The sequence below is a fragment of the Porites lutea genome, chromosome 14 (assembly GCF_958299795.1).
Source record: "Porites lutea chromosome 14, jaPorLute2.1, whole genome shotgun sequence".
NCBI lineage: Eukaryota > Metazoa > Cnidaria > Anthozoa > Scleractinia > Poritidae > Porites > Porites lutea.
Window position 1 is genome coordinate 5,326,085 of NC_133214.1, and position 15,772 is coordinate 5,341,856.

The window sequence follows — 15,772 nt, forward strand, 5'->3', positions numbered from 1 at the left end:
ACATAAGGCAACCTTTAAACAATCACACGAGGCCATTTTATTTGCCGGAATTCCTGTCCAAGGTACACAATATTGTGAGTAGCTTGAGTGGAGGGAATGATCTGGGGGCAAGGCACGTTGTTTGCACGGATAACGTTTGCTACACAGGGTACGCTGCGAAGGATAGCACTTTGAAACAACAACCGAAATTACAAGGAATTTTAGTATCCCGGTAGGTTACTAGGGGATGCCCGTAACACTGACCTGAAATAATGGAAAATCACTTCACGAGGGATTTGTTTACGGAGGTACCCAAAACACAGGGATACCCAAAATTACGTTGGATTAGATCAAGAGATTTTTGTACTTCTTAGCGTACACACTGCATGCGATGCGTAACCATCATGGGTGAAACCAGGAGTCCATCAACCTCAAGAAGCTTCAAGAGTCCATCACTCATGTCAGGCCTGGGTCACAGCATGTTAAATGTTCAATTTTTTTTTTCATCCAATAACAGCAGAGTAGAATTTCCAGTAATGGCGCATGAGATCAACGAATTGTCAGCCGAAGAGAGTTTACTGTGTTCATTTTGTTGAAGAAACAAATCAGGGAGAACCTTGAGGCTCAGGGTGGATTTCCACTGTCGCGTAATTTTTACGTGCGTACATACGTAAAATTTACGTTCGCAAATGAAGTAGAGGCAATGTATTAAAAGGTCACACGTAAGCGTAAAAGTGTAACCTCGCTCAACTTCACGTTTAATCTCAACACTTTATTTTATTCACCGGATTAAAATTTACGTGCGTTAACGTTCGTAGCCAAAAACTCGTCAGTGGAAATCAACCCTTAGTCTAGGACATCAAACTCAAAATTCGCAATTCCTACCCCTGAGCGAAACGAAGAGCCTCCCCATCACTTTTATGTGAGAGGCCCCCCCCCCCTCCGGGACCCTCACACAGAAATGGGCTGCTGGTTTGTAACTTAACTTAGAGGTGCTTAGATTTATTTTCGTATGAAGCTTTCTACACTGAAAACGTGCTCCACTGAACTCAAAAGAAGTTAACTTTGCTGTTTCCGATATTATGGTTCAAAACTCAATGATGCATAGTTTTTCGGCTCGTGCTAGCTGTGCCGAGAAGTGTTTACAGTAACAACCGACGATTTGATGAAAAACGCGTGACGAAAACGACGTCCCTAGGGTACCCATAGTGAGGTTTATCGTTGTATCACCTGTTGCAGTTGACTGTTCATAAGCAGTGACTAATAACAGTCCAGTGTGACGTCCCCAGGGTACCCATGGTGAGTCTTACCCTTGTATTATAATAACAGTCCAGTGTCTTAGGTGATATTACTCCGTTCTTCCCTTTTGTAAGCCATTTTACTCAGGCAAGATACAGGCTTCTAAGTGCAGAGCAGTTTTAACAGTTTCTACGAACATTTTTTAAAATTATTTGAAATCGCAAACAAATCGATATTGTACAAATGATGAATATGAGCTTATGAGCACTGCCTTATGAACTGTTCATTAGCAGTGACTAATAACAGTTCAGTGTATTTGCTGATATTGCCACGGTCGTACGTTTTGTTGATGTGTCTCGCTAGGACAGTATAACGCTTTCAAGTGCAGAGTGGTTTTATGTGTAACAAACAGTTTCAAGAAAATGTGGATTCTATGAACAAGCAAGCAGAGCAACATTATACAAGACCATGAACTTGCGGTTTAAACTGCACATAATTTACGTATTCAAGTGATGCAGATGAGATTATATTTTCTACCTGCAAGTTTATATTCGCAAAAATATAAAACTACGGTAGTTTCTGAATTCAGGTTCAGGAGTAAATTTGTTGCCTGTACTGTTCATTAGCAGTGACTAATAACAGTCAAGTGCGTTTATTTTGATATTAATGATGATTTACTTAGCTGTGGCAACATTTAGAATGCATCTAGATGCAGCGCATGTTTCTTAGTTTTATGAAATGAGCTGGCACACAAGTCAGCATTGTGAAACTGAATATGAACCTTAAACTATAAATCATTTACGTATATGTAGTGATGTATTTTTGCTAACATTGTCAGTTATTGTAGCTAATGCAGATAAAGTTTTTCCTATCTGCATTTTTAGATAGTCTTATTTAAAAAACATTCAGATCGCTGTCTGGATTCAGAGCTGTGTTTGTAAATTTGCCTGTGATGTTTATTAGCAGTGACTAATAACAGTCCAGTGTTTTTAATCCGATTGTACAATGTACAGTAATGAATTCATAATAGTACCGTGTACATTTATTCTATAAAATAGTCGCTACCTTGATTCAGATCCAGGGTTTAAGTTAATGTTTTTGTATTAACTGTTCATTAGCAGTGACTAATAACGGTTCAGTGTGTTAAGTGGTATGACTCTGATCATAGATTTTGTTCGTAAAAGTGATTTACTGAAGCAATATACACGCTTCCAAGTGAAAAGCAAGCTTCATTCTAACTTATAACAAAAATGTAATTTCTGTGAACTGACAAACAAATCAGGAGTGACGATACGAAGAACTTGATCTTTCAACTGTTTAGCTTGTGTAAGCAACACAGCTGTTATTATTCCTACCTGTCAGTTTACTGAATATTTATGAGTAATTAAGAATGCTTCTTGGATTCAGATCCAGGCTCAGAGTAAATTTGTCGCATGTACTGTTCATTAGCAGTGATTAACAACAGTTCAGTGTTTTAGCGAAATTACTCCGATCGTTCATTTTGTTATTATAGCTGATTCACTATCTGGGGCAACATTAATGTATCTACGTGCAGGGCAAGTTTTTCCGGCTATTTTCACATTACACTGGATAGATTGCCGTGCCGACACGAAAAGCTCTCCAGTATTTTGTATGAACACAATTCCGGCGATATGTGACTCTCCACATTAGAGATCCCGTGCGCGCGGCGCAGCCTCGTTCCGTCACAGAAATAGCGCCGAAATATCACCGTTCTTATGTGTGAACTAACTTCCTATCTAGTATGGTTTTGTGCCGGCACAACAGCTATCCTGTATAGTGAGAACAGAGCCTGAGAAACATGCGTTGCACTAAGGTGCAAGTTAATTATTTTTATTTTCATTTCATTAAAATGTAGTGAGCTAGTGAACAAATCAACTCTTTAAATATGATGAATATGCCCGATCTTTTAACTGTGCATAATTCACGTATATGCAATGATATAGTTATTAAATTAGATTTAGTTTTATAGCTAACTGGAATTAGTTTTTGTAGCTTATACAGATGAGATTATCCCTAACTTCATTGTTAAAAGATATATATATTTTTTTAATGAAAGATCTCTTTAATTTAAGATCTCTTTTTGGAGGGTTCACCCTTTGGTTAGTTTTTTTTTTTTTGCATGTACTGTTCATTAGCAGTGATTGGTAACAGTTAATCCTATCGCACATATTTTTTTACCTGAATTACAGAGGGAGCAGTGTAGGGCGATTTAACCAGTTTCTACCAAAGTGAAAACTCCATGAACTAGGAAACAAACCAGCGTCGTATGGTACGGTGAACCAAAGCGTAACCGATAAGAGTTTGTATGCATTATAACAGATAAAATTTAGAATAAATACATTACATGAATTTAAACAGTTACAATTCCTCAATAAAGTGTTTTAAAATTAAAATACAGTTACTTGGTTGTCTTTTCTGCCTCGCTGTTAGGTCTCAGGGTTATGTAATAATATAATATGGAATATGGGCCATGATAATTTGTACTTTATTCTGAATTGATCATGAAATTTTCTGAGAGGGAGAACGCGGGCTCCATAGCTTACCTGCCTCGCTCATTTTCACTCTCGTCCCCACTACGAAGTGTGACAATTTCCAAGTTGCCACAAGCCTCTGTTTCAAAGCGAGGCTAAGTGCGTAGCAAACACTCATTTTTACAAGAAATGTTCTCACTTAGCTCGTTTTGAAAGTGAGAGTTTTTGGAACTTGAGGACACTGTGTTGCGTCTTCTCCTACGGGAGACAGGACCGCCATTTGTACAGTGCGTTGTCACTTGAGCCACGAAAATGTCGAGCCGTTATTTTAAGACCCTGATTATTGCGCCCCCCACCCCCGACCCCCCCGGGACCGAAGCTGCGACCTCCCACCCTGCCGTAAAGTGCTCTTTTAACTGAACTGGTCCTGCCGCGGTTACAAACAGGTTTTAAAAAAGTGGGATTATATCTCTTCTTAGTTAAGAGTACTTCGAAAAGTAAGCGGACCATCTAGTTCAATACTAGTAATATCAGACTCGTACCCAGTCGCTATTTATGTGTTCCCATGAAACCCAGCGCGCCTGAACCTAACCCCCAATTTTCTCTCACCCCAAAAACGCATAAATAGCGACTGAGTACGAGTCTGAAGTAATACCAGGACCCGATAAACTAACCAATCATAATGTGTTGTTCTCTGACATGAGGCATACGTGCGCCTCTCATTTGACGTCTTCCTGTAAACAGACCTTTGTCACGCGGCGGCCATTTTGTTCTAAAGCTCTCCTGGCGTGCGTAGCAAGCCTTTGAATGAAAAGGGGAAAGGGCAAATTTTAAAAGACGCTTGAGAACGCCTCTGTTTCTGACTGGCTTTAATCCCCGTAATTCCCAGGTTAATTCTTCATAACTAGCTGACGCAGATCAAATTTGGGAGATGCTTACAGTATACCATTATAGAGCATTTTACTCTTATTTAAGTCAAGACCCTGATTATTGGCCCGTCCCCGGGAATCGAACCTGCGACCTCCCACCCTGCAGTAAAGTGCTCTATGAACTGAACTGGTCCTGCCGCAGTTAAAAACAGGTTTTAAAAAAGTGGGATTATATCTCTGCATTATTAAAAAGTATTTCGAAAAGTAAGCGGGCCATCTAGTTCAATACTTATAATACCAGACTCGTACCCAGTCGCTATTTATGTGTTCCCATGAAACTCCGCGCGCATCAACCAAACCCCCAATCTTCTCTGAATTCTATATTCTGCTCTCACGCACTCGTGGAATTAAGCCGTGCAATCTTAGCAGAAACGTCTGTTACTAGCCTGTATAGAGAACCCCCTCCCTCACTCCTCCTTACTGAGGGGGGGGGGGGGGGGGGTCTGTACACATGCTTTCCGTGACCTGCTGGAACTTAACTTATTTACCTAACAACAGCATGTGTATTCTACCAACGTTTCTTCGCACATTCTTGATTATTTCCCTTATTCTCGATCAAGACCCTTATGTTTGATTTAGCTTGATTTAGAAGAGATACTGAAAGGAGAACTCAAATGTTCAAGGAACATAAACGCATCCCTATTGTTTGAAACACTTGAAAACCTCTTAAAAGAGTTTCAAAACCCAGCAGCGAGTCTAGATCTGATCGTGACAGAACAACTGCAAACCAAACAAGTTTGCTGGGGTCATTGTCTTATAAATCGACCTAACTCAGGAACTTACAATGAAAAGATTCCTGGTGGTTTTCACGCTGTACGTTACCAGTTTTACAAAGCTACAATGTGCAGTCAATATAAACAGCTCTGCTGAACTACCAACTAACCGGCCAAGAATGCTGCGGGTGTTGCAACAGCGGTGTAAGACGAGGACCTAAAATAAAACTGCGAAGAGCAAACGCAATCACGTAACAGAGTGGCTTACTCCAGGTTATGGGCTCCTGATCCTGGTATGAAAAAATGCATGGAATCGAAGTTGCGAAAATTGGGCCTAAGGTCATGCTTTTAGGCTTTTGCCTCAGATTAGATGGTCCCAGGGGTAGTCCCCAGTCACGGTCTGTGCGTTTCTGGTCACGTGGTCGAAGCGGTGTTGTGTGCGTGCGGGCTTACATGCACAGCGGCTGGTGACTGCCATGCGCATTGGCTAAATTCGAAGAAGGCGGAAGTAGTGAAATTTCTGGCAATCATGGGTTGATTTGGTTTCTTATCTAGCGTTTTCTTATGTAGCCTGTACGAAAAGAAATTAGAATTGGCTCCACTCTGCTTGAACATTGTCCTTCCGATTCCTCTAAAGCAACTACTGAGGTAAGCGAACTAATACGTACTCTCTCAGCTCTCTTAGGTCACATGCACTGTAATAAGCTTTCACATACAGTAAACGATTGTTCAGAAAATTTTCCCTTTTGTAATGAAAAAATCCGCCTTAAGTATTGTAAACGGGATTTCCTTGAAGTGAATCATTCTCTTTTACACATATATAGTGTGTAGCGATGTTTCGACGACTGTAAAATTCCGAAAATGAAGCTTAATTTTTTTAGGGGAGTAGTGCACAAATATGTCAGGAATGGGGGGCATTAACTAGTCCATACCACTATCATATCAGGGGCACCCAACGACGGCTTCCTCCTTAATACTTTGAAAACACTTTTTAGGCTATCCAGAGTACTCTTAGATCTCTAGAAATGCATTCTAAGCGCCGCTATGAAATTTGTATTTGTTCGGTCGTTCTAGGGCAACTTAAGTCTTTTCGAAATTGTTAGGGCTTCAGCATAACTTTCCCGAAAATTCGAGATGTAATTTAACGTTTTACGAAAGTGGGAATTTTACTAGTTCTTCATCGCATTTTTGAAATAAAAAATTTTAGGTTTCCTTTTTACTACGAGAAATAGTCAAACCTGGGGAGTGAAATGTGAAAAATTAAACTTCAGAAAATCTTAGGGAACTTATTAGATAAGTTTCGAAAATTGTAAAAGAATGGAAAGGATGTAAATTTTACGTGCATAAAAACATAGAGGCTATGTATGAAAGGCCCCTCATAAACGTAAAAGTTGAACCTCGCTCAACTCTTACATTTACGCGTGGCCTTTCATACATTGCCTCTATTTTATTTACGCGCGTAAACTTTATGTGCTTTCGCACAGAAAAATTGCGCATCAGTGGAAATCAACCCTAACTGACCTGATAAATCGTGAAGTCATGGTGGTCTACTCTTTGAGAGCGGTTAGAAGGTCAGTGGTTAGGTTACCTGGTCCATGGCTCTCCACCGTCGTCACCGCCGTGTTGCTTACATTAAGGTGGCTCAACCCAGGATTTTTATAGGCACACCCTCCATCTTTGTATCTCTTATACTTAAACAAATTGATCTGTATTGTAAAACGATCATGACACATGGATTACACTTAGACTAAACTTTATCATGGTATCATTTTTTGGGTGATCAGAATAAATGTCACATGGCAATGACGTCACAACAGTTTTAGCTTCTAACAGAATTTCAGCCCGTTCGGCTTTTTCTTTTGAAATGCTTTACACTCCATATTCTTTGGATAAATGTCTTCTGCTGTGCGAAGTTTCACAAAAATCTCTGAGAGGAATTTTGAGATTATCTTGGAATTTCTTTGAAAAGGGTATAAATTATGCATGCACTGAAGACTTGGCTTAATGCAGACAATTTTGCTTCTTTTTGGATGTTTCCAAAAAGGTTTTATCACTCATTCCTTTTTCAAATGGCCCTTATACACTCTAGAAGCCGCTGAACACAAGTACGCTTACGCAATTTCGAAACACATGAAAACATATGAGTCAGGGTAAAACCCAATGCTGAGCTCTTTTTGTAAGTTTTAAGGCTAATTTCACGAAAACAGCGATTAAAACAAAATTTGGCGATATAATTTTTTAAAAATTTTTAAGTACATTAATTGATCAGTGTACTATTAAATCCCCGAATTTCGTGTTCATTGAAGACTTCTAAAGTTGTCTAACATAGGCGCAAAAGGGAGTAAATATTGAAGCGATGACATATATCTGGCTAAGTTTTTGCTCTGGGACTTCCTATTTTGTTGATTTAAGCATAACATCAAATTCCAATGTGGCATGTGAGAATTTACCGCACTTGGTTGCCCTCTGAAATCTTTCCCAAATATGGTAATGCTGTAGAATGGGAAAAATCAATAGCTTCACGCTACATTTAGGGAGGAGAGCGCCAGTCTGATGAGACGGCTTTTTGCTCATAACATTTACCTCTCCACCTTACAAATCAAGACGTAATGGTCTTTTCACGGTTCTACCTGACGACGTGAGCAAAGCAAGCAAAACATACAAGAGATGTAAAGCATACATAAAATTAAGCTATGTGACGGACAACCTCATTCCTACATCTCCTAGTAGTTGTGTGGGGTTGCGCAAATGAAGTGTAACATGACGTGCGCTCAGGAGGGTCCACTGAAGATCACTGACAAGAGGCAAAGAGACAAGGAAAATCTCGGCATTCAGACTGGTGATAAATAAGCCAAACCATTGTTCTTTGTCGCTTATTGTCAGCTTTGCCGTCACTGTGGCAATCTGGCTGAGGGAGGTGGTCTCTTATGGCAATTTCATTTTACACTCTGTCACTACTTTTTGGGTCTTGTCGCTTGTCGGAATTTACCCTGGCAGGGCCTCATTTTACTATTCTGTTTGCACTATTCTATGTCACTGTGCAGTTTGAACCTGTCTTTGTCGTTTGTCACCAATTTTTCTTGTCCTTTGTAGCTGTTTCAAGCCCTGGGAGAGGAGGGGGGGGTACTCAACAAATGTTTATACATTTATCAGGAGGCTCAGCCCCGAGGTCCAACCCCTTACCCTTTTATATACCATTTTTCATGAAAAAGGTACCCCTTTCGTAAACCTTCTATTTAAGCAATAGAAAACGTTTTCTGTGTTTGCATGGCCTGATATAAACACAAGAGGGGTTGGGAGAATTCGAGACGAAGTCCAGGGTTTGCATAACCGTCGAGAATTCTCCCAACGCCTTGAGTGTTTATATCAGGCTATGCAAACACAGGAAAAAAGTTTTCTATTGCTTTTATAAAATAACTTTCTGAGAAAAAATGCAAAACTCTTTGTATGGCACTGATTAAAACAGAAATTCTTACCAGTCGCAAAGTCTTGTCCACGAAGTCTTGCACGTGTAATCAGTTCTTGTTTTGCAAAAAGATGCTTTCCAAAATATGGACTTTTCTTGCTTAAAATGTCAGATTAAGCGAAAAAAAAATTGACACACCTTCTTTGTAATGATTTTCCAAGTTTCAGCCGACGAAGGAATGGGAAAATAAAGTAAACTTGTTGAGTTTTGAACTCGAAAACTTTTTCAAATTTGTGCTTGCGTGATTAGCACGTGAAAAGCAAAAGATCTTGACGCCACAACCATGTTTACATACTCTCATGCAAACACTCCTCTCGGCCAATCACAGCGCGCGTACTATCTTAGTTATTTTATAATGACAAATGGCACCCCTTTCACATACCTTGTTTAGAACTTTGCATCCCTTTTAACTGCTGTAAATGTACTGTTTTTTAAATACATGTAGAATCAATCACAAAAATAGAATGTTTTCTCAACTTTTTAAAGCCACAAAATTCATCTGTTAGCTCTTCTGGGCCCTTTTACAGACCCAAATGAGAGATTTCCCTGCCTTTTTATATACTTCAACTAGTGAAATCCCTAACCTTATATATACCTGAAGCCTGAAAAAGTTACCAGTGTCGAGTGGAGCCTCCCTGTATAGGCCATCATATATAGGGAGTACCCCCTCCCCCAAGGGTTTTAAGACCATGATGTTGCTTGTCACAATTTTACCCTGACAGGGCCACGCATAGGTCATCTTGAAACCTGTCCAGTCCTCTGACACTCAAAAGGTGACATGCAGCACTTGCTGGTGATGATGATGAACTTTAATGACAAGTATGGAAAACCCCATCTTCACATTTAAATAAGAACTGTTTCAAGCATCGTGTATTTTCTTTCACAACAATAAATCTGTGGTTCCAAAACAAAATTTAATATCCATACGTCCACCATTGGGGGAATCATTGTTACTTACATGTATTAAGGACCTCCTTCCTCTCTGAATTTTCATTTTTATAGGGAACTAATGATCTCCCCAAATTATCACCCTCCTCCCTTTCAGATTTTCCATTTTTTCTTCAAACCCTTCAGAATTAATGGAATGGTTTGCAAATTATGTCTAATTGGCTTTTTTATACCAAATTATTTCAATTGAGTCTTCCTCTGTTCAGTACACAGCTAAAGAGGCAGTCATTTATGATTCTAGAAATTCTGGAATGAAAATTAACAACAAGTTTTGTCTTTGGTTGCTGTTCAACGGCTGCAACCTTTGTTAACTTTACAACAGTGCACATTGCCACAAAATGGTACAGGGCATTAAAATTAGAATACCTTGTGATGAATGCATGTACACTTGGAAGATATAATTTGTGATCATATTGAGTTTTTCATTCCTGCCATCTCAAATAGCAATATCATCTTCCAATACCACGAATTAAAAATTGTTGTCCTTGGTCAAAAGAACATATTTCACACTGAAAGGACAAAATAATTTATGGACCCCTTCATGAACCCAGCCCACAGACTACCCCTGTGGACCACCCCTAATTTCTGAAGATGAATTTTACCAGCGGTTTAAACAAATTTTGGGAACCTTGAATAGACAAATCTGTCAGTTTTATTATCAGAGTTATGGGGTCCTCATATTTTACACTTGTTCAAATTTTTTTCAACTCCGTATCAATGAAATGGGTTTGTTTTAGTCTCATGAAGGAGTAACCATAATTATTTTTAATTTGAAGGGGACAGGAGGAGTGGTATGAAGGAAGTAGTCTCCTACACAGCTCTTTTTTGTGTCTTTGTGTTGCATGAAAATCGAAAATAAAATTGCTATGTATGAGTTTACAGAGGAAGTGTGTTTGTAACAACAACAATCCTTGGCAACTTGCACGAATGGCAATTTTACCCCTAAACCTATAAGTGTCTGAAAACTTGTAAGATGTCTAACCAACCACAACTGTTCAATAATAATTATGCAGTTCATTTTATGCTTGATTTGTGAGCAGGATTCAATAAGGTAATGCCAACTGATAAACATTTCCAAGGGCTATCAAAGGAAGGGAAGTGGGGTGGGTAGGGTGGGTACTCAATCATCATGCATTACCTCTTCCTCTCTGGTCTCCTACACAGCCGTGTTGTGCTGACCTTCATGCAACTCGACCACACAAGAAAAGCTGCGTAAGTAAATACTTTCTCCCTACTTCTCATCATGCCTCACGTATTGTTTCTCCTTCCAAACTAAACCGAACCCATGTATGGAATTCAGAAAAAGAAATTGAGCAGGTGTATAATATGAGGAGCCTTTAATCCCGATAGTATAAATTGACAAAGTTTCGTCCATTTTCAGTAAGACCTCTGGTAGAAATTCATCTTCAAAAATTGGGGGTGGGCCATGGGTGTAGTCGATGGACTAGGTCCACAGAGGTGGTCCATGGACTGGGCTTCCATGTTTTGTTTACATCCTCCTGCTGCTGTGGTCGTCATGTTCATCAGTGTCATGCTTCATTTGCCTGCTGATTAATCATGTCATTGTCATTGCTATTGCCATGATGATCATTATCATTTTTATCATCATCATCATTATCATTTTTATAATAGCCTTTGGAGAGTAAGGGGGTGGAGGTGGTGTCCAAATTTAATTCCTGGCATGGTTTTGCACACAGAATCTGTTTTCTGATCACCTTTAACAAGATTCAACCTACCTATACTTAGCCTTACAAAACAGCCAACATTTGGCGACGCTACCACTGTTTTCCACGCCAAATGATGTCTGAGAAACGTGCCGCATGGGAAATTTGATTCAACCAATAAGAAGCACTACCCAGATCTGGGTAGTGATGTGTCATCAGTATGGAATTTCTGCGCTTGTTTCTCAGACGTCATTTCGCAGGGAAACCAGTGGTAGCATCTCCAAATGTCGGCTGTTTTTTCGGGCTAGCCTATACTTTGATGCAGAATTTCATTTCTTGTAGCCCTAATTTTTCATAGGAGACAAAGGTAATTCTTCCTGAGAACATATTTCACCTACAACATTACAGATGCCAGACTGCAGTTTGAGGTTATTGTCAGAACTGTTATCTTCCTAGCTAATGCTCTGAGAAGTCTTTTCTGGGTACTTCAGTTTTCCTCTCCTGAGCTTCAAAAACCAACACTTCTGAATTCCAAAATTTGTGTGGGTAACGCATTAACACTTGCAAATTAATGCTTCCACAAAGTTTTTATAGGTGAACAGATTACATTTATATTTAATTACATTATTTATTTACTCATTTTTTCATGCACTAGGATTCAAGATAGCAATATGTTCACAGGATTCAGCTAGCACATCAAAGGATCGTAATACACCCCAGCTTACCTCTGGTCTCCCATCGTCTTCAAAAAATGTTGCAAACAAAGCAAAGAATCAAAGAATGACATTGAAGTATATTAGGGACCCTCCTGAGCTTAACAAAGTTCTTCCATCCTTGGCTGATATTAAGGTAATTACCAAACCATCAAAAGATGCCAATCTGCCTGTTGACGTTCTGTTACTTACAGTTACAAACTGTGAGTTCTTAGCTTGTTATAGTGAGCTAAAAAACCCCTATAGATGTTGGTTTGATGGTCTGGGCTATGTTTACTTTTCTGATGTGGGCGAAAGTCAAGAGCAGGTGAAAGTTGCTTTACTAAGATGTTACAGAAATGGTATTGGTCCTGGTGGTGCTCTTGTATCTGTAAAGAATGCTGCCTCTGTGCTAAGACCCAAAGCAGTCATTTCAATAGGAACATGTAGTGGCCTCAACCCTGCAAAATCCAATTTAGGAGATGTTGTTGTGTCTGCCAAATTAGCAACATATGCATCAAAGGTAGTGACCAGCAATCAAGAGCGGTCAACTGGCATGAGAAGTTATGTGAGCAAACGCTTCCTGGATGTCATTAAGAACTGTGCTGATGGCTGGCAAGCACCTTTAAAGAACGCTGAAGCTCAGCAAGTTCAAGTTTATACTGATGCTGAGTTTTTGAGTGGACCGGAACAAGTCAGAGCTGAATGGCGGCATGATCAACTTGCTGAAACCAATCCTCAGGCTATGGCAATCGAAAATGAAGGAGAAGGTGAGTAGACTTTTTAATATGCAGCCAGCCTTAGGAAGTGTATGTAGTCCGGTCTCTTTTGACTCTATAGATGTTTTGGTTGCTTTTGATTCCGTGTTAATTTCAAGGCATTGGGTCGATTGTTTGCCTGTTTGAGCTTAATATTATCAATTTTTTTTTTGCTGAAATGATGGGCCTGCTCCCAAGTTATGGGTCTTCATTGCTCAGTTGTTAGAGCACTGTCATGCTAACACGGAGGCTGTGGGTTCAAATTCCCTTGAACCCCCTCCCCCTTAATTTTTTTTTCAGGTTAACTTGCAATCATTGCTTAGATTGCTATTACAATTGTTACATCAATTATATCTGCAATTTATACCCATCGACAAAAGATAGGTGTGGCAAAGGTGCCTGGTTAAACTGAAGGCAGTGGCAAGCAGGTCTAGAAGGTAGCCATGACAACCCTATGAGTGGCACCCAGCAGGCTCTGTCACACTGAGACCTTCAGTGGAGAAATGTGCAGATACTTACCAAAAAACATCCAAAGGGAAGGAAGGGCTGGGGGCAAAAAAATGCAAAAGCAACACAGCAACATGAGCAAAATGATTGACTATAGGGAAAGTACTGTAAAATAATGCTAAAGCCCAAGGCTGCCCTATATTCGATTGGTGATGGAGACCGCTGCCTAAAGTACATTTAGCCACATTAATCCATTGGTGATAGATGGGTGTGGGGAAGGTGCATGTGCTCCGCAAGTGAGCCTGGAAGGTAACCATGACAACCCTGTGGGTGGCACCCACCCGAACCAGTCTACAGGTGCTTGAAGAAAAAAAAGGGGACAGCGAACAGGGGAGTCACAGGACATGGTTTCTCCTTTTTCCCGTTTTCCCTTGCAATAAAAACTAAAGAAAAGCAGTTCACTACTGAAGATGAATAGAGGTCCTAATACCTGTCTGAAGCATGTCCACCAGAGAAAACTAAAGTGCAAGCCTTCCATAACCTCAATGCAAACTGACACAACTGAGAAGGAGGCAGTACAGTTCACATCCTCTTCATTCTTCATCTATCTTCCAACTTTGTTTTTCTTTTTTATGGAAAGTTAGGCAAAATAATGTAAGCTATATTGATGAAGGACTGTCTTCAACATTAACTCAAGTGCCATTTTCTTTGTTGCTCTATAGGAGTGTTTGCAGCGGCATTTGACTGTCAAATTGAGTGGTTAATTGTGAAAGGGATAGCTGATTATGCAGATGGTTCTCAGTTGCCTTCAGAGAGTTGGTCTTCCTGTGCCAGTGTGATGGCAGCATCTCTTGTTGCACACATTTTGAGTGAGCCCTGTGTTTTTCATTCATGGCCTCATTACCAAGGTAAATATTTCTCGTAATGTTATGTCCCTTTTTTGGCATGTTGTTTTACGGAAACTAGGGGTGCATTACAGTGTACTTCCTTTATGGCATAGTAAGCTCAACACTGCATTATGGGGTAGATGCCACACGTGACATCTTTTTCTCTTTATAACAGCTCTTTAATTAGATTTGATCATATTGGTGTTGATATCACAATAAGACTACTGTAACCGGGGCCACTTAGACAAAGTTGGCCAAACACATTACAGGAAAATAACAATACATTCCTAAGAAAGTTGGTTGTGGGCCAATCAGCAGCTTGCAAAAAACAATAATTTATATGAAGCACAAAATTTAAATATTGAGAGCAAACGTTTTGAAAAACGCAAAATGTTTCACCAGACAATGTTTTATTATTCAAAACTTTACGTACTGTACATCTACAACACCAAGGAGACATACTTGTTTGACACAAGCTGATATTTTGTCATCTACAAGACACTTCTTTGCTAGTATCGCTTTGCAATGACTTTCGACCTCAAGTCAAAATTATAACTGTTTACATTTTTCGCCTCCTTCACACACTTGATTGGACTTCTCTTGAAACACAGGCTTTCTTCAGCGGGTTCGAAAGGTTACGTCTGTTGGTTGTGATTTGTTGATTTTGATCCATGCTGTTTATTTCATTTTGTAGTAATTATGATTGACAACTAACTTTCTCGGAATGCATTGTTATTTTCCTGTAATCCGATTGGTCAGCTTGGTCCAGGTAGCCCCGGTTATAATAGTCGTATCGTAATTGTTATGGTTTCTTTAAGGAACCTGGAAACAGTAAGAACATTGAAGAAACCTCTTGTCATTTTAAACCAAAAAGAGATTGAAGTAAAGTCATGAAACAACAAAAAAGTTTTGGATTTTGTTGTGAAATAGGGTTTAGATTAGCAGAACTTTCTAAGGTTTAACATTACCACCACCAAGTGTTCTTAGCTGATGAGTCTGTTTTTTCCAGCAGTCGTATTGAGCTGACCACATAGCTATACTTGTTTTTTTAGTGTTAAAACTACACCTGTCTGATAGGCACTGCTGACGTTATTAGTAGCCGTTAATTCTAGTAGATTTCTTGAATGTAAGTGAGAGATCTCTTTATGTTACAGATATATCAGAGCAGAGCTCAGCCAGCAGATCAAAGGAACAGTTACCAAGTTCCTCAGGTACCGATATTTAGGCCCTGTCCAAATAAATCCGGATATTTTTGAAACCACATATTTTTCTACTTGAATAGGCCGCGGATGAAGGAGCGGATTCACTGCTTTAGTGTTGAGGGAAGGCCATTTTGTGAGAAAGAAAGTGTGCGGTTTCAGAAAAATCCAGATTCCTGTGGACGGAGGCCTTAATGTTTAATGCTACATTGTACATGTAATCAATACAATAAATTATGTTATGATAAGATACATTTCGATTCATTTTTCTTTGTTCTTGGATTTTTCCCTCTTGTTTCTTGTTTTGTTTTCTTGTTTTCTTTCTCTTTTTTCTCTTGATTTTGGTTTTAATTTTTTTG

At 39.5% G+C, this 15,772-nt stretch overlaps 1 protein-coding gene across 1 annotated transcript in view; it reads left to right on the forward strand.

Annotated features, from left to right (window-relative positions):
• The first annotated feature begins 12,138 nt into the window (after nt 1-12,138).
• The window catches only part of LOC140924643 (NLR family CARD domain-containing protein 4-like), a 57,271-nt gene continuing 53,637 nt past the window's right edge, over nt 12,139-15,772 (forward strand). The window contains exons 1-3 of the mRNA XM_073374672.1: nt 12,139-12,892; nt 14,050-14,235; nt 15,369-15,425. Of these exons, the coding sequence (XP_073230773.1) occupies nt 12,211-12,892; nt 14,050-14,235; nt 15,369-15,425 (925 nt within the window). The 5' untranslated portion in view covers nt 12,139-12,210. The remainder of the gene's footprint in view (nt 12,893-14,049; nt 14,236-15,368; nt 15,426-15,772) is intronic.